At 32.2% G+C, this 20,563-nt stretch overlaps 1 protein-coding gene across 2 annotated transcripts; it reads right to left on the bottom strand.

Annotated features, from left to right (window-relative positions):
• Positions 1-2,143: 2,143 nt before the first annotated feature.
• LOC139504642 (syntaxin-7-like) lies at positions 2,144-18,860 on the bottom strand. Of its 2 annotated transcripts, none has more exons than XM_071294675.1 (11): positions 18,786-18,860; positions 14,990-15,064; positions 14,131-14,200; positions 13,307-13,400; positions 10,847-10,999; positions 9,968-10,020; positions 7,158-7,230; positions 6,084-6,156; positions 5,773-5,855; positions 5,301-5,409; positions 2,144-3,401 (listed from the first exon to the last, which is right to left on the bottom strand). In XM_071294675.1, the coding sequence occupies exons 1-10, from the start codon at positions 18,853-18,855 to the stop codon at positions 5,305-5,307; spliced, it is 849 nt and encodes a 282-aa protein (XP_071150776.1). In that variant the 5' UTR covers positions 18,856-18,860; the 3' UTR covers positions 2,144-3,401; positions 5,301-5,304. The 2 variants fall into 2 exon arrangements, with proteins under 2 accessions (XP_071150776.1, XP_071150781.1); XM_071294680.1 differs by lacking the exon at positions 18,786-18,860 and adding an exon at positions 17,124-17,201.
• Positions 18,861-20,563: the final 1,703 nt, after the last annotated feature.

The following is a 20,563-nucleotide window of genomic DNA, read 5'->3' on the forward strand; positions in this document are numbered from 1 at the left end:
TGGCTGTGTCTTATGAGTTTTACAACATAAATATATATATTTTTTGGCTTGTAAAACATTTTCTCTTCCTCTCAAAGAAATGTGACTTGAAGTTCTTTAATTTTCATATTGTTGTTTCTGATACCAAGCCAAGATTTTTTAACCTTTTGACATTACACGTATTTGTACTGAAAGACAATGATTTGATTCATTTTGATTGAGAATTATAATTGTAAAAATAATGCATTCATAGTAAAGGAAAGAATTATATATTTTTCCACATATTTAACCTTGATATTTTATTCCTAAATAATTATGAATATCATCCATTCATTTTCTTAAAATATAGATATATTTTCTATTTAAAGGAATTTACAGACATTTAAAGGACATAACAAAGTCAATAGGGGATAAGCTAAAATTGACAAAACTGGGGTGGAAATCACACAGGATATTTCTTCAGAATAAAGAGCAAGTTCTCATAGACTTCCTAACTGGTTTGATTTTCAATAAGAAAAGGTACATTTATAAACATTAAGGTTTGAAGGTATAAAATATTAGGTTAATTAGTCGTATCACATGAGATATTTCTAAGCATCTGTTTAGTACTTTATACATCTAATGATTTTAATAGATTTCCCCTTAAATTAAAATAAATTCAACATTGCTTTTGTAGCTTGACATTTTAAAAACCTACCATAGGGTAACATTAATCATAGGTTGATGACTCACGCAGTGGAATTATCCCAACACTGAAAAGACGTGTGATGTAACCACATGACTTTTGTTAAATCATAAAAAAGAACTAAAATGTATATTTGAGAAATCTATTTTTCTGTAAAAAATTCTGATGCATTTTCATCTTAATATTGAAATCTATAAATAAATTAATACAATTACAGGTTCAAAGTATCAGAGGAAGATGTATGTAACATTTGGAGAACTTTGTGTGAATTATTTCAGTCAACTCTATCAGGAAAATCGTCAAAAATTATTATCATCAAACCATCAATTTGTCAAGTAAAAAGTAAAATCACAAAAATACTGAATTCAGAGGAAAATCAATTCGGAAAGTCCATAATCACATGGCAAAATCAAATAACAAAACGCATCAAAAACGAATGGACAAGAACTGTCATATTCCTGACTTGGTACAGGCATTTTCAAATGTAGAAAATGGTGGATTGAACCTGGTTTTATAGCTAGCTAAACCTCTCACTTGTATGACAGTCGCATCAAATTCCATTATATAGTCACCGATGCGTGAACAAAACAAACAGACATAATAGGTAAAAATGTCAAAAATAGGGGTACAGCAGTCAACATTGTGTTATCATCTTAATCACTATAAAAATAACAAATGTAACGAAGAAGCACAAAAAGGCATACATCAAATTAACATCCTCATTTTGATTATATTATACGATTATATTTGTCTATGTAAAATGCACCCATCAAGGAAGGAGGGTATGGGTACTGGTGTAAAATTGCGCGTGTGAAATTCGCACAGGTAGACATGAAATGATTTTGTCGTTCAAAGTATGACGGGATGCATAAATACAGTCACGCAAAATAGATATAACAAACACTGACTTAGCAGTTAAAGTAATAATAATAAATAAAATAATAGTGTGGTTCAAAGTATGACGTGATACATAAGTACAGAGTCACGTAAAATGTATATCACAAAAAAAAGTTGGTTAACAGTAAAAGTAATATTAATGAATAAAATAATTTTGTCATTCAAAGTATGACAAGATACATAGGTACAGAGTCACATCATAAAATAATTTTGTCATTCAAAGTAAGTCATCCTGATATTATATTAAAAACACTCGCAGTGTGACTACCACTACTATGTTGCCTTCCTTTTTTTTTATTAACACTATGTTGTCCAGTGTTATTTCATTAACACTAGCAGTGTGACTAACACTATTATGTTGTAGAATGTTATTTATCTTAAAATATGGAGATGTGGTATGATTGCCAATGAGACAACTATTCGCTAGAGTTCAAATCTGAAATGGCAAAGACAAAAACAATTAAAGGTCATTGTACAGCCTTCAACAATTAGAAAAACCCATATAATATGTAGTAAGATATAAAAGGCCCCAATATAGAAATGAGAAAAAAATTATACAATGCAATTTAATAAAAAAGAACAAACAGTTCTATACTTTAATTTCAAAATAGTAAGTAAATAGTTATAAGATACCCACATAAAAGATGTGCATTTACTACAATAACCATGAAATTAGTTATACGATATCAGTTCATAAGTTATTTGTTTTTCGACCGACTTGGTTAAGGTTGTAGGTTTGTTGAAAACAAGTACTGATAAAATCGATTTTATGGTTCATAAAATGTCGTTCGACATTTACCGTATGCTTAGCATTTACCCTACCTCAATCACAAATATGATGTTGCCTCCACGGAAAAATCATCAGGCGAAACATTTTTGTGAGTAGAACTGCTTGATAAAGTGCTGACAATTCACCTAAGACTCTTTAGTTTCTACAACATTTACTAAAAAGGAACTCAGAACAGTCATAAATATGTTGTATGTTCTTTTAAAACTTATTGTCCACCAACTGTTTCATAAAATCTCTTTTAAAAAAATTCATCTCAATAAACTTAATCAACAATCAAAACCGAACTTCAAATTGACAATACAACTATCTGGTATGGGAGCGAAAATGCTACATTTTTTTTTAATTTAGGCTACATGTTTTGTCTTTGTAGATGAAATTGATATCAGAGAAATAGACCCCAGTACATACAACAATAACAGGACCCAGCTGTTTGGGAGACAGCAGATAACATGCTTACAGTTATGCTCTATGAAGTCAGACAATTCTGGATATTACCGTATAGAGCATGTTACCAAACTGTGAAGTTATTATTGACCGTCACTTGGACTTTTAAATTTGTTATGTTGCTTTATTTAATTGTGTTGGATTCATGTTGTTGTTTATTTGTTTATTGCATTTAATCATTTGTATATATGTTTGGAACAAACATTTTGTACCGATTATTCCGTTTTTCAATTTGATTAGATACCATAATTTTATAGCAGAAGAATAACATACACAGATGTTCTTCAGCTAGATGATAAATTTGAATATTTTGATGGCTGTACAATATTCTAAACAAACACCCATAAAAATGCTATACATGATGTAATTTATTATATTTGAAACAAAAGAGAATCTTCATCATTGTTTCAAACAGCTATATATAATTGGTATGAAAGAGAGACACGTTTTATTAAGTTGAATGTTTAGTTAATCATAATGTCTATTCAGTTGTTTCTGTACTGCTGTATATAAAGGACATAGTCTGCCAGGTTTTTCTTAAAAAATTCCAGCTTATTGTGACCAATGGAGAAGTGTTGCTATACCACATGACTCTGTAATTTCCCTCTACAAAAACAAAATCCAGTTTTTAATCGTTACAAATAGTTTGGGAAGTTCAATAGTTATCAAAGGTACCAGACTTATAAATTAATACGTCAGACGCACGTTTCGTCTACAGAAGACTCATCAGTGACGCTCAAATCAAAATAGTTTGAAAGTCAAACAAGTATAGAGTTGAAGAGCATTGAGAACTAAAAATTCCAGATGTGCCCAATACGGCTGAGGTAATCTATGCCTGGGATAAAAAAATCCTTAATATTTCGAATAATACATTACCATTGTATCAAACAAAAATAAAGTATGTTTACATAATCTCCAGCCACCATAACTCGCCGTTTCATAAACAAAAAATCACTACCAAGAAATTTTGCAGTCAAATTATTTTAAAATCTCAATGTGTCTTATTGTGTAGCTTGTATTCAATATGAAGCAGGGCATTGATGTGTTTCCTGAGAAAACCACCAACTGTATACGTCTCTGTCTTCTGATGGTCTCTTTTCTTTGATTTGTGTTATTTGACTTTGGAGTCCATCTTTTAAATAAGCATCATTGATTAACCTATCATTTTAGTGTTAGGCTTGACGTGTACATATTGTTGTCATAAGTGATAAAGTCTGAGTTTGACGTGTATTCCAAAAGAGAGGAAACCCTGGTGTAATGCATTGTGGGATTGAAAAATTCAATTATAAACGATATGAATGATGCATCCTATTTTAAAAAAATCCTTAATCAAAATCTGTGTTCTCAAAATTTGATAGTAAGTAGAAGGTGTTGCGAGCCTACCTTATCAATTGTTTATAGATAGAAGTACCGGTCATAATATTGTAAGCCTACCTTATCAATTGTTTATAGAAAGAAGTACCGGTAATAGTATTACAAGCCTACCTTATCAATTGTTTATAGATAGAAGTACCGGTAATAGTATTGTAAGCCTACCTTATCAATTGTTTATAGATAAAAGTACTGGTAATAGTATTACAAGCCTACCTTATCAATTGTTTATAGAAAGAAGTACCGGTAATAGTATTGCAAGCCTACCTTATCAATTGTTTATAGATAGAAGTACCGGTAATAGTATTGCAAGCCTACCTTATCAATTGTTTATAGATAGAAGTACCGGTAATAGTATTACAAGCCTACCTTATCAATTGTTTATAGATAAAAGTACTGGTAATAGTATTACAAGCCTACCTTATCAATTGTTTATAGATAGAAGTACCGGTAATAGTATTGCAAGCCTACCTTATCAATTGTTTATAGATAGAAGTACCGGTAATAGTATTGCAAGCCTACCTTATCAATTGTTTATAGATAGAAGTACCGGTAATAGTATTACAAGCCTACCTTATCAATTGTTTATAGATAGAAGTACCGGTCATAATATTGTAAGCCTACCTTATCAATTGTTTATAGAAAGAAGTACCGGTAATAGTATTGCAAGCCTACCTTATCAATTGTTTCTAGATAGAAGTACCGGTAATAGTATTGCAAGCCTACCTTATCAATTGTTTATAGATAGAAGTACCGGTAATAGTATTACAAGCCTACCATATCAATTGTTCATAGATAGAAGTACCGGTCATAATATTGTAAGCCTACCTTATCAATTGTTTATAGAAAGAAGTACCGGTAATAGTATTACAAGCCTATCTTATCAATTGTTTATAGATAGAAGTACCGGTAATTGTATTGTAAGCCTACCTTATCAATTGTTTATAGATAAAAGTACTGGTAATAGTATTACAAGCCTACCTTATCAATTGTTTATAGAAAGAAGTACCGGTAATAGTATTGCAAGCCTACCTTATCAATTGTTTATAGATAGAAGTACCGGTAATAGTATTGCAAGCCTACCTTATCAATTGTTTATAGATAGAAGTACCGGTAATAGTATTGCAAGCCTACCTTATCAATTGTTTATAGATAGAAGTACTGGTAATAGTATTGCAATAATAACCACTACTCCAACAATCAGAACAACCAGACATAGGCATTTTTTACTTCTCACTTTTTCCTGAAATAGATAAAAGAACTCATTAAATGAACAAAAAAAGAACTAAGAAGGAAAACGATTAAGACCGTGACATACAGTATAAACACTCCGAAACAAAACTACAAACGATTGTGTTTTCAATCATATACAGGGAATTTTAAAATTACATAATAACTAAAACACATAACATATAATGATGTACTAGAGAAAATCAATCTTACTTTTTTTTAAATCTTGAAAGGATTTTTAAAATATATTGTTCTTTACAATTTGGTAAATTGTACACAATTGAATTAATTTAGAATCAATTATAAAACATATTAATAAGCAGATGTATATTGAATTCATAGCACGCCCGTATAAGATAACTTTACAGAGACATACCTGGATGGACACAGCTGTTGCTAGGTCTTGTTTTGCTTCTTGTATATGTATAACTGCTGTGTCTACATTGTCATCTATCGTATCTGATGGGGAGATAATTTGAATATAGAAAAATAACATCTTAAAAAATCTTTTCTTAAGAAATATTTAAAAAAAAGATTTATCTTATCTTGAAATGCTATATTAAATGTAAAAGTTCGGTTACGGTTCTTTTTTGACAGCACTGATTCGTTAATAAACAGCATTACAGAAAACAATTACGTAATTGACTAAACAATAGTTTTCCATCCGAATAAAAGTCTTAAACTTACTTATAACTTCCCCTTGTTCATGTACCATCGCACCAAGTTCCTTGAAGATCTCATTTATTTCTGTGATGTCATGCTGGAATTAGTAAGGTGATAAATGTACTTGTAAATAAAGGCAACAGTAGTATACCGCTGTTCAAACTCATAAATCCATGGACAAAAAACAAAATCGGGGTAACAAACTAAAACTGAGGGAAACGCATAAATATAAGAGAACAACGACACAACACTACAATGTAACACACACAGAAACGGACCAAGCATCAGACAAAATCCCACGAGAATAACAAATATAACATCAAAACCAAATACAAGAATTTGGGATAGACAAGTACCGTGACACGTCTTATCGCAATGTCAATTTACACTCAAAAATAAGAGAAAACAAACGACGCAACGTTAAATTGTAACACACACAGAAACTAACTATAATATAACAATGGCCATATACCTGACTTGGTACAGGACAGTTTTAAAAAAGAAAAAAAAATACTGAGAAGAAACGTAGAGTCATTCATTTGTTTATCAAAAATTAGGAACTACAATTATCTTAATTATCTAAATGATATTTGTTTTTTGTGGTTCATCTTTTAATTACATCTAATCAAATATAAAAATCACAAAAATACTGACATCCTAGGAAAATTCATAATGGAAAGTCCGTAAAAAAATGGCAAAATCAAAAGCTCAAACACATCAAACGAATGGATACCAACTGTCATATTCCTGACTCTGGTATGTGGCAGCATTTTGATAGTGTGTCGGAGGCTCTTTTCTAGATTGACCATCTTTTGAAACGCTCAAACCAAAACATTTGAAAGCCGGGATACTCAGTTACTTGGAGACATACAAGACCAAAAAGACTTGAAAAGAATTCTCAAATCCGTATCAAGTCAATTTTTTCTTAAACCTAGACTGATATTGCGTTAACGAACAGCATAGAAATCACAAATACCCCTTCAAGTCAAAATTAAAGGGCATGTACCGCTATGTCTTTTTAACGAGAACATTTTTTTTTATTGATATTAATGATATCAAATAGTAAGGATTTATCTCATTTATAAAGTTAATACAAACCTCTAATTCTTTTATTGCATTCTCTCTTTCGAGAATAGTTTCCAAATCAACATTTTGTTCCATCTTTGACAGCCTGAGTAGAAAATCAAAGCATATCTTTAACTTTTTGCTTCGAAAATTGATCTACATTTGATATATATGCATAGCTTTTAATTACAACGTGAAGTTTTCTATTTGATTTCAACAAAATCTTCATAATAGCCACGGTAGATATAGTGTCCGGCTAGGATCGTGGTTTTTTGAGTGATTTGATCGGGCTTTTTCGAGTGCGACTACTTTTTTTTCGAGTGAATATGATCAAAAATGTAAACAAACAGACTTCTTTTCTAACAAAGCGTGATATAGAAGCTTGAGTTTGATATACAAGGTTATACATGATATGTTAGTATTTTAGATATAAAGATAGTATCATTCCGACATTGCTTTTCGTTAAAAAAAAAGTTAAATTTAGCCTTAAAATGCTTTTATTCCAAAATAATAAAGTCATTTTCTTACACATACCAATACAAATGTCGACGGATATACTTAGATATACAGACACTTTGCAAAAACTATTGTTATTGCATTGAAAACGACTTTTTGTGACTAAATTCAGTTTTTCATGTCCGGGCTTTTTCGAGTGTGTCCTTTTTTTAGCGAGTGATATACACATTTCTTATAGCTAGAAATGTTATGTGTTTACGTTTAAAAACTATAAAATAAAGGATGAAATTGAACACTTTCAAGGCACATGGTGTATCAACACTTTTATCATGAAACAAGTATCGTTCATTTGTATATATTCTTTTTCTCACATCTTATAAATTGCATGTACAGTATATATCCGTGATGTCAACAATCTAATGTGAATGTTCCGGACCATATAAGTATTTGGACCTCATGGGATAACTGTTACTGAACAGCAAAATATCGACTTGGAAGATAACTTCCAAAAATGTCTGAATGAACTGTTTAACAAGAGTTCAACTAGTTTACTAACTGACAAAAAAAATCGATATGATGAAGAGTCTTACAATTGACACTAGAGATGGACAGAAAACAGATACACACAATTTAAGACAATTAATTGAAAGACAATGGGTTTCAACTTGTAACTTGTGCTGTTTTGGGTAGCCTTTGAACTATAAAGTTGATACATTTCATGTAACCGTCATTGGTATAGATAAGTTTATTGTGTTATTGAATCGTTTCTAATGTATACTTATATGATCCCAAATTGGGTTTCCCTTGGGCAATTATTTTTTCGCCACCTATTTCGCCAAAACAAATATATATTTTGCCACTTATTACTTTTTTCGCCAAGTAACATAATGTATCTTTCGTTTAATATTTTCCTTTTTTCTACCCCAACCCACCCCCAAACCGTTAGTTTTCCCTTTGAAATGGTTTTGAACTAGTTATTTTGGGGGCCCTCTATAGCTTGTTGTTCGGTGTGAGCCAAGGCCCCGTGTTGAAGGCCGTACCTTGACCTATAATAGTTTACTTTTATAAATTATCATTTGAAGGAGAGAGTTGTTTCATTGGCATTCATACATCTTCCTATATATATCATATATGGTCCAACCATACGCGTACAGTTTGACCATATGAGTATACGCATATGGTCGTGACCATACGCGTATGGTCCTAATAGTCATATGGTCCGGAACATACGCATAGACAATTCGAATTGAGACGTACATAGATATATTGTATAAGATGAGATATATGTTTGTTCTTAAAAGAACATACATCTTAGATTTTTCATTATCTTAATGCTACAACTGTGAGGAGTCTAATTCTGCAAATATAATAATTGGTCATACAGCAACTAAACACCATGATAACTTCCTTTTAATAAAAGAAAAGTGTCTCAAAAGTGGAAAATATGAATATTAATCAAGACATTACAATGTTGTTCCTGGTGTCGTCCGAAACACTGGACAATCTAGCTGGTGATAGCATATAATATACACCTTTGTATTTGTCTATCATTGCTAAAGGATCATATTTAGGCTAATGAACTATTCATTTCATTGTTGATTTTATCTGAAATTTTATTCTAATTTTGTGTTAAATGGCAATAAAAATGGGGTGGATAAAGTGTGTGTGTTTTTTTATGGTTTTTTTAATTAATAGATTTCTTTTATTAATCTCCGGAGTTATTATATAAACTGCATGTAAAATCAAAAGTGGCATGAAATGAAGTTGAAATGAATATGAGTTCCCTGCATACTGTTTTAGACACCGTTTTGTTAAGGATCAAGTTATTTCTAAATGAACACTCGAAAGTAGTTGTATAACGTCTCCAAACAGAATATTTGCATTAAATTGAAGAAAAAAAATCATTTTGATATGTTTTGATGACTTATTGGGAATATATGGTATTGTCCTTCACTTAATTACAGTGATAAACTAGAAAAAGTCATTTTTTAAAGTCTCGAATACCTTCAAATTTTCTGTTTGCTCTCGAAAAAAAATCGGACAATAACAAACACAGATTTTTTTTTCATTAAATACAAGGAAATTGAGCTTCTTTGTTGATCAAAACATATATAGTATTCAATATAAGATGGGAAGTAATGTTAAAAACTGTTATAATTCCGAAATATCCGTTAATTGAACTTATCGCATGTTTTAACACTCGAAAAAGCCCGAACTAGACTCGAATAAAATGGACAAAATCACTCGAAAAACCACGATACTAGCCGGACACTATACCTACCGTGATAGCGCTTATTTAAAAATATGGTATACTTATTTCTATGAAAACAGTTTTTAAAGATCTACTGTTAACACGAGTTAAAAAAACACCGGTTAAAACAACTTACCTTTGTCGTTTAACAGACGGGACTTTTTCTTTAGGTACATCTTCAAAAGGAGACTGGAATTAAAGAGATAAATTATAAGTGATTAGAAAATACAAAGCAAGAAATGGAATAAGGATTACCTGGTATTTAACATAAAAAGTCTCATTGGACTGTACTTCAATTATTTCTCAGATATGTTATATACAGTGAACACAATATGAACATAGAGTACCCTTAACTAATATAACCTCATAACATACCAATGCTAAACAGGCTGTAATAATTGTTTATATGCGTTTATCCTTTATGGAATTCAAAATTTTAAAGAACAAAGATAGATGGTATTTGCACATTTACAAAGGAGAAAGAGGAATAAAACATTTTACAGCTTATATATATATAAGCAACATTTCGCTTGCATCTCAAGGGGCACTGATTTTGCTTTTTTTTTTAATTCAAATTATTCACATTCTCACATAAATCAAAAAATTCTTACGTGAAATGTCTAGTTCCGATTCAGAGATGATGCACTGTATTTAATTTTTGAGGAGTTGATAGATTATTGACAACAAAGAATTTTAAAACAGCACTACAACAAAGGAAAATTGCTGTTAGTTTAAAATACCTGACATTATCGGATGTTAATCACACAATTTTACGTGAAGGTTTTTTCAAATTATTAACTTGCCTGATGTGAGAAATAAAGCATACAGTACGCTACATATCTGTATATAGATATCACATTTTAATAGATCGCAACTCAAGATCTTCTAATAAAACAAAAAGACAGATGTGTTAGCATTGCCAAATGAGTAAACCGTCCATCAGAGACCAAAATGACGTTTATGTATGCAGCATGTCACAATGTAAAACAATTTATACGAGTAAACGATTACTGACCTGTATTAACACCTTAAATGATGGCGAATGTGCTCTTGCTCTTGCTATACTCGCTCGTTCCTTTCGTGCAGCAGTTCTCTGTGAAGCTTGGAAACTTTTAACTGCATTACTGAATTTTTCTGCATACCTATCACTTTGAATTTTAAGTTTTAACTGAAAACAAGGAAGGTTAATTTGTATTTGCCAATCAATTTATGTTAGACTTCAAAATGAGAGAGTTACAGCAGCATAACAACAGAGCTCGCCGTAATTAAAACAAATCTATTTTCCGGTTGTGTTATGAATGCAGATGCGCACGCGTTATGTATTCATGTTCATAAATTTGATTTGTTATTAATCTTTTGAACTGTGACCTTCGAAACCAAGTATTGTTTTGTTTTAACTGTAATTAGGAATGTAACAAATAAAAGACAGGGACGAATGCATTTCAAACGAATGTAACTACCTTTCATTCGATATCAGTTCTAAACTCTCTTCAGAACTTACTGAAAATAATGTCATAAAACTATTCTAAGTAAAAGCAACAGTAGTAAAACGGTCTTCAATGGTCATATATCGATTAAGCGAATCTTGATTACAAACTAAAATCGAAGGGAACACAGGAACTATAAGAAGAAAATAATGGAACCAAAGAAAAAATAAACTGCAACAAAAACAGACGCAAAAATACATAGAAACGAGCTATATGATAACAACTGCCATACCATTGTCTTAGTAGATGACATTTGAAGACAAAATGATGGGTTGAACCTGGATTAATAGCTAGCCAAACCTCCCGCTTATAAAGGAATGTAAAAATATACCATAAATGACAACAATACGTTACAGGAATATAGTACAAATAAACGCAAGAATACTCAGGACAGAGAAATACATCAATGAATAATTTTATAGTACATTACAATATGTAAACCACAGAATATAAACAATAGACACCTCCAATAAAGGAGTAGGTCCGGTAAGGACCGATTTTGGCCTCAAATTTCAGGTTCATCTGACGAAAGATTTTGACCACTTTTTAAACACTTAAGTGTCTATTTTAATTAATTAATTAGTTTATGTGAAAGATTTCAACAGATTTAGCCATTAAAAACGATTCGATTCAACCTCAAATATGAAAAATCTACCTAATATGCCGAAAAATGTCACTTTTCAGATGGTTTTTGGTAAAAATGAAAGTGGCCGCATCCGTGTTCATCCTCAACCTTTATATATGTTATGTAGTATCATAAAATACAACTTACATTTCAATATTAAGGATGAACACGAATGCGGCCACTTTCGTTTTACACGAAAACCGTCTAAAATTTAACTAAAATGCTAGAATTATGAGGATTTCAGTAATTTAGCATGACTTAATGGTGCTAGTGGCGGATATATGTGCATTGTATTGTCAAAAACAGCCCATATTTATGTAGCAGAAGCATTCTACTGCCCAATAAATAACTAAATGTTTACATTTTAACAATTTTGTAAAACTGCTATATTTTGGGGCCAAAAAGGGGTCTTACTGAACCTACTCCTTTATGACATCGCACAAGGACAACCAAACAAAGTATGATCTGTGAGTCACATGAATGTATCAACGCCACAAAAAGTGACGCAGTTTTTGTGACGTTAAAATTATCACAGATAAATTTCAATAAATAAAAAAGAATTGTTTTATTGACACGTTCAAGAATATTAAACTGTGATTGAGTTGAAAATGGTGTTAGTTTAGTTTATGTATGTTCTACCCATGACAAGAATATTAAATACTGAAATATGGGTTATTGAGTGATAGGACATCATCAGTATATATGAGAGAAGAAAAAAATCGTAAGGAGCTTTTACTTTTTGTCTTTAAAAAGGTTATGAAAAAAATCTGCTTCATTTTACAAACACAAATCGACAAGAAGGGGTGCAAAATAAGAATTATTATAACCCAAAACAAGAAAATCATATCTACGGCTCCCATTTTCATAGAATAAGTTTTGTTTAATTATATGGTGAAGTCGATCTTTCAATTAAACACTGGGAATAGTAGTGTTAAGTGTAAAAAATTGAAAGGTCTTAAACGTAATGATGCTGCAAAATTGCAAAGATTAAGGTGTAAGATTTAGCAGTAGACTTTTGAAGAATCCACATCTGATTGATAACACTGGTTAAATATATCTCAACACAATATTTTTGAAGATCACCTTTTACTGCAGAAAGAAGAGTATTCAGCGTTATAGAAATATGTTTATTAGAACATCTTGATGATCTACACTATTTGATCCTTGGACAGATCGACCATTGTAAATTGTTCTAGGGAATAAACAGTTCATTAATGTTCTAGAGTGGAACTTTCAGAATATCATATTCTCCCCTAAAACGTCCTTCCCCGTACTGATGTGTAACTGTTATAATCTGTTTTAGGGTAGAACTGCACAAAGCTGTTTAAAGGGGTAATATGTTTGTTAAAAACTTTATATTTACCTCGTCTGAAGGGGGTACCTTTAACCGAGAAAATGTTTTCAGATTTGCAGTAGTTTCTTTTGCCAACTGATTGGTATAGTGAGTTAGCTGATGCCTAAAAGCGTAAGTCACATTTATAAACTTAAGAAAAATACAAAAAAATGAGAGGCGGAATATTAATGAGTGTGTAAATGTCAATGTGATTTATAAACAGGAAATGTACAGATAAAACATCGGGTCACTTTCCTTTTCTTAAACGTATATAGTATGTAAAATATCGCTTTATTCATATTTTTGTAGGAAGTGACATATCCTATCTAGTTTGTAAATTTGTACTTTTCTTTAATTACAAGTTGTATTCTCAACTGAGTTGCCTATTTACATATTTTGTATATATTTTTTTTTTATATTGAAAAATCTTTATTGTTCTTTAGTTATTTAATATCTTATACTATTATTTCGTTTTTTATTTCGTTGTTATTCTTTTTTAACCTCATTATGTTCTTGTCAATGAATTACGCCAACTGGTCCTCTTTAACTTTTATTTCCTGCATAAACCGTTCTGGATGTTTATAACATGTTTTCATATACTTCCTTTGCCTGTATGCATTGACATAAAATAAACTGGAAATAACATGAGATTTAACTATAAAACCATAAAACCAGGTTCAATACACCATTTTCTACATTTGAGAATGTCTGTAACAAGTCAGGAATATGACAGTTGTTGTCCATTTGTTTGATGTGTTTGCGCTTTTGATTTTGCCATTTGATTAAGGACTTTCCGTATTGAATTTTCCTCGAAGTTTAGTATTTTTGTTATTTTACTTTTTATAAATACTTACACCTTATCTCTGGTCTCCTGTGAATCCTTCTTGGTTCCAATACGACTGATTAACTTTTGGATCTGAGATACTAAATATGAACAACTTGAATATGTATTACTTGTATTTATACTAGTACATTAAATAAATGAACTGAATATATTTGAATGGTTTTATACGAGTTATTTTTGGGGCCCTTTGTAGCTTATTGGTCAGTATGAGCCAAGGCTCCGTGTTGGAGACCGTACTTTGACTTATAATGGGTTACTTTTATAAATTATGACTTGGATAGAGAGTTGTCTGATTGGCACTCATATCACATTTGGATTATATTTTCTGAGTGTCTTACTTCAAAGACAATATGCTTTATGTTTTGCTATTATCCTACATGTAGTCATATGTTGTAATGTCCATCATTAACAGGAATAATAAATATCCTTATTCTTATTTGATGTTTTTTTTTTTTCGCTGTGTGTTGAAGTCTTATGAGCAGAGTCGAGCTTTTATTCTTGTTTTGAAGTTTGTATGACTTAGTTTTATCTAATGAGTTCATGAACTTGTCGTACTTAGGTGAATGGTTTAAGACTCGTAAAACCCGTTTAAACACATGGCTTTTTCAAATGATAGTGATGTCCTTTTGGTTTGTTTTAATTAAGTTGCAATATTTAGAGTTATGCTTTGTTATTTTGAAATTATATGCATTACCCTTGGATTCTCGTTTTTATTGTTCTCCGCATCTACAAGTTTTCCATACAAAAATATGTTTTTTGTTTTGTTTACCACTCATTGCCTTGTTTTTATGATTTATTTAGAATAACTTGAACTCTGTCTCTATTCCTATTTATACAATAATCTAATTAACAATGTTACCTGTACTTACCATTGTGTGTAATTTTCTGTATACTATGTGCAATCGTTTTTGATAATGTGTCAAACTCAGATTCTTCATCGGTACCTATGAAATAACAGAAAATGAGGCATTTTAACTCCTTGGTATCTTTTGACTTTTTCCAAGTTTGTTTCAAAATAATCTCTACAAGAAAAGCTTGATAACAGATGTGTAGGGTGGAAATTACAGATGTGTAGAGTGGAAATACGTACCATAACAGACTGTGTAGAGTGGAAATACCAGATGTGTAGAGTGGATAACAGATGTGTAGAGTGGAAATACGGACCATAACAGATGTATAGAGCGGAAATACGTACGATAACAGATGTGTAGGGTGGAAATACATACGAAAACAGATGTGTAGAGTGGATATAACAGATGTGTAGAGGGGAAATAACAGATGTGAAGAGTGGAAATACATACCATCAAATTTAACCAAAACGTTTGAAAGGTTGTATAGAATATAAAAATCCATCATGTAAAGTTTTCAGTGTTAATACGGTTTTTTTAATAAGGTAATTGTATGGTTAGGGGCCAATAAATCAGTATTACGTTAATGACAATGTATCAATTTGATAACGCTTGTAGTGCAGGCTAGGTATAAATTTGCAACTTCAGACAATGCAAACTTTTGCCGATGTTTTGTACCAAAACTTTAGATTTAGATACTTTCTTTTCGGTGATAGAAGGCTTCAAACCATTATCTCAAGTACAGTGAAACTTGTAAAAAAAGAAAGAAAAAAGGATTTAAATGAATTTAAAGTGTTCTCTAAAGTGACAGTAATAAATTCACACATGCATATGTCATCTTCCTTTACTTAATCATTCTAAATTGCATTATTTTCGAAAAATTAGGGACGAAAGCTTATATAGATCTATATAGTCTGATGTAAAAAATAGTATTGTAATAAATATTAACATTTCTTTTCAATGCTACGTGATAGTATTGTTTTCTGTCTATCTTTTGTCAATTATATTTTTTTCTTTAGTAATACTCCTTTTGATTATAAACTAACAACAGTCTTATTCATATTCGTTTTTTATAAAGAAATGAATTCTGACAAGAGAGCACTAACATTTTATAACACTTGCTTCGAATGTTAAACTGATTCATGTGTAGGACTCTAAACCGCAATAGTCACGCTGATGTGAGATGGTTTGATGCTCAAGTGCTTTTCATGCCTGTGTTGAAGTCCTTTTGTTTGTTGGTAAGAAGAGGTCTTTTTGTTTTTTAAATTAATAATGGGCATACATAAACTTTAAATACAACGGGAAATGAGGAGTGATTAGTGGTAAGGGGAATGTTAACCTTCTATAGCGGATTTTTTTTTCGAATCTGCAAAAGATTTTTTATGCCCCATTTATGGACATTATGTTTTCTGGTCTGTGCGTCCGTCCATTCGTTCGTTCGTCTGTCTGTTCGGCCGTCCGTCTGTCCCGCTTCATGTTAAATTTTTATGTCGAGGTAGTTTTGATGAAGTTGAAGTCCAATCAAATTAAAACTTAGTACACATGTTCCGTATAATATGATCTTTCTAACTTTTAGGCCAAATTAGAGATTTTAGCCCATTTTCACGGTCCACTGAACATGACAATAATAGTGCGGATGGGGCATCCGTGTACTATGGACACATTCTTGTTTATAACATACGATGGAGCGTAGCATTTTTTCTAAAAAGCATGTTCATATCCAAAGGTGCGCAGATATGCTAGCTCTCTGCATTATAATATATCGGTAAACAAAGAACTCATGAGAGGAATAAGGTGAAGATGAAATTTTAAGACAAATTTATGCTCACAAACAGAACATTAAAAAGGACAATCTTTCATTTGTTTTATACCTTACCTTCCTTAATAACAGATTGGTCGGGGGGTAAATCCTACTCCACTAAAGGAACCTCAACCATACGCTGTCATGTTGATATATTTTATACCTTACCTTCCTTAATAACAGATTGGTCGGGGGGTAAATCCTACTCCACTAAAGGAACCTCAACCATACGCTGTCATGTTGATATATTTTATACCTTACCTTCCTTAATAACAGATTGGTCGGGGGGTAAATCCTACTCCACCAAAGGAACCTCGACCATACGCTGTCATGTTGATATATTTTATACCTTACCTTCCTTAATAACAGATTGGTTGGGGGTAAATCCTACTCCACCAAAGGAACCTCGACCATACGCTGTCATGTTGATATATTTTATGCCTTACCTTCCTTAATAACAGATTGTTCGGGGGTAAATCCTACTCCACTAAAGGAACCTCAACCATACGCTGTCATGTTGATATTTTTATACCTTACCTTCCTTAATAACAGATTGGTTGGGGGTAAATCATACTCAACCAAAGGAACCTCAACCATACGCTGTCATGTTGATATATTTTATGCCTTACCTTCCTTAATAACAGATTGGTCGGGGGGTAAATCCTACTCCACTAAAGGAACCTCAACCATACGCTGTCATGTTGATATATTTTATACCTTACCTTCCTTAATAACAGATTGGTTGGGGGTAAATCCTACTCCACCAAAGGAACCTCGACCATACGCTGTCATGTTGATATATTTTATACCTTACCTTCCTTAATAACAGATTGGTTGGGGGTAAATCCTACTCCACCAAAGGAACCTCGACCATACGCTGTCATGTTGATATATTTTATGCCTTACCTTCCTTAATAACAGATTGTTCGGGGGTAAATCCTACTCCACTAAAGGAACCTCGACCATACGCTGTCATTTTGATATTTTTGTATACCTTACCTTCCTTAATAACAGATTGGTCGGGGGTAAATCATACTCAACCAAAGGAACCTCAACCATACGCTGTCATGTTGATATGTTTGTATACCTTACCTTCCTTAATAACAGATTGGTCGGGGGTAAATCCTTCTCCACCACAGGAACCTCGACCATACGCTGTCATGTTGATATTTCTGTATACCTAACCTTCCTTAATAACAGATTGGTCGGGGATAAATCCTACTCCACCAAAGGAACTTCGACCATACGCTGTCATGTTGATATGTTTGTATACCTTACCTTCCTTGATAATAGATTGGTCGGGGGTAAATCCTACTCCACCCAAGGAACCTCGACCATACGCTGTCATGTTGATATGTTTGTATACCTTACATTCCTTGATAATAGATTGGTCGGGGGTAAATCTTACTCCACCAAAGGAACTTCGACCATACGCTGTAATGTTGATATGTTTGTATACCTTACCTTCCTTAATAACAGATTGGTTGGGGGTAAATCCTACTCCACCAAAGGAACCTCGACCATACGCTGTCATGTTGATATTTCTGTATACCTAACCTTCCTTGATAACAGATTGGTCGGGGGTAAATCTTACTCCACCAAAGGAACTTCGACCATACGCTGTAATGTTGATATGTTTGTATACCTTACCTTCCTTAATAACAGATTGGTTGGGGGTAAATCCTACTCCGCCAAAGGATCTTCGACCATACGCTGTCATGTTGATATTCTTTATACCTTACCTTCCTTAATAACAGATTGGTTGGGGGTAAATCCTACTCCGCCAAAGGAACCTCGACCATACGCTGTCATTTTGATATTTTTATACCTTACCTTCCTTGATAACAGATTGGTCGGGGGTAAATCCTACTCCACAAAAAGAACATCGACCATACGCTGTCATGTTGATATTTTTATACCTTACCTTCCTTAATAACAGATTGGTCGGGGGTAAATCCTACTCCAACAAAGAACTTCGACCATACGCTGTCATTTTTATATTTCTGTATACCTTACCTTCCTTAATAACAGTTTGGTTGGGGGTAAATCCCACTCCACCAAAGGAACCTCGACCATACGCTGTCATATTGATATTTTTTGTATGTTAACACAAATGTTATAACAAGTTTCCGGAAGACAATTTAAAAATATAAATTTAATTGAACAAGATTTACCAGTGTTTAATTGAAATATATAAATTCAATTGAACGAACTTTACCAGTGTTACAGTAGAGAGATCAAATTGAGAAAAGGATCGCGATTCAAAAACATACATGATAGGATTGATTGATTTGTTAATTGAGGTTAACGCCACTTTTAGCAGTTTTGGTAATGTCGAAGTGGTTGTTTTGGTTTTTTTAAGGAAGCTGGAGTTACCAATAAAATCATCCACTTCTTATAAAGTAACTGAATACTGTATCAACATATTAATCGTTCAGTTCAAGCATAAAAAATAATCTACTATACATCTTTTTTCTTGTCGGAAATGTGACCCACATCAGTGGTTTATTCTTCTTATCATAATAATAAAATAGTGAAAATTTATAAAAGCACCCATTACAAAAAAAAAAAAAAAATGAAAATAAAAAAACAACTCTAAGGCGATGTACATGCAGCATGTATGTGTAGGGCATTAGCTGTCAATTTCATATTCACCGATTTGACTCAAAACTTTTCTTATTTGATTTATAGTATACTGACACGTATATTCGAATTACAATAAAAGCATATAAAAAAACCAATTATCAATAGTTCGCTCGATAATATGCATCGGCATGTTTTGTCTTTTTTTGTCACAGTCTAGATGTCATTAAGTAATCATTGAGATGACCCCCGAAGAATGCCAATGGTAATATAACCCCGATATAAACTTAACTATAAAAGATAACGACCACATGCAATTGATTTTTTAAAATCTGTTTGAATTCATATTGCAGGTTAAAAACATAAAAGAAAAGAAGACTCTTCACAAGAGACCAAATGACACAGAAATAAACAACTACAGGGAACCGTTCGGCCTTCAAAAATGATCTAAAATCACCTCATAGTCAGCTTCTTCTTCCTTTATAGTACAGGCCTCTCAAGGGAGTATTATCGTACTGTTTTATGTCATTATTCGATGTAAGAACAACAAATGTGCGGGTATGTGCGAATTATCTACAGTGAAACGGTGATTTTTAAAATAACGTTAAAAAAGATACAAAAGGTCCTGAACTGACAAATGTAAAACAATTCAAACGAGAAAACTAACTGCCTAATTTATATAATAAATAAAGAAACGCATTTACAAACGACAACCACTGGATTCCAGGCTCCTGAATTGGGACAGGCAACTACAAAACGAATGTGACGGGGTTAAACATGTTTGTGGGGTCGGCCAACCGAGTATGATACAGCTGAAACAGTATAAACTTTGAAAAAAAAACACTTTTGTATTCATACGGCTTGTTTTTTTGGAAGGTATTTGTTCAGCCGGATTATTTTAAACCCATGTTCATTAGTAGGACAGAATGAGATATTCCAGAAATAATCCATACCCCCCGCCCCCCCCCCCCTAATAGAAGGTCCATATGTGGTTAGGAAAAAAATCATGGAGAATTTTGGATACGGTTTAGAAAAAAAATCTGGAATTCCATGTCGGTCCTATGGAAGGCAGATAAATAAAAAATGTTCCATGGAAAATTATGCTGTTGATTTACGAAAATTTCTGGAAATCCGGAGCCATCCAATATGCAAATATAAAAGTTTAAAAATGCAAGGAAAATATATATATAGTCGCTTTCAGTATATCTAAG

Source organism: Mytilus edulis, chromosome 1 (assembly GCF_963676685.1).
Source record: "Mytilus edulis chromosome 1, xbMytEdul2.2, whole genome shotgun sequence".
Taxonomy (NCBI): domain Eukaryota; kingdom Metazoa; phylum Mollusca; class Bivalvia; order Mytilida; family Mytilidae; genus Mytilus; species Mytilus edulis.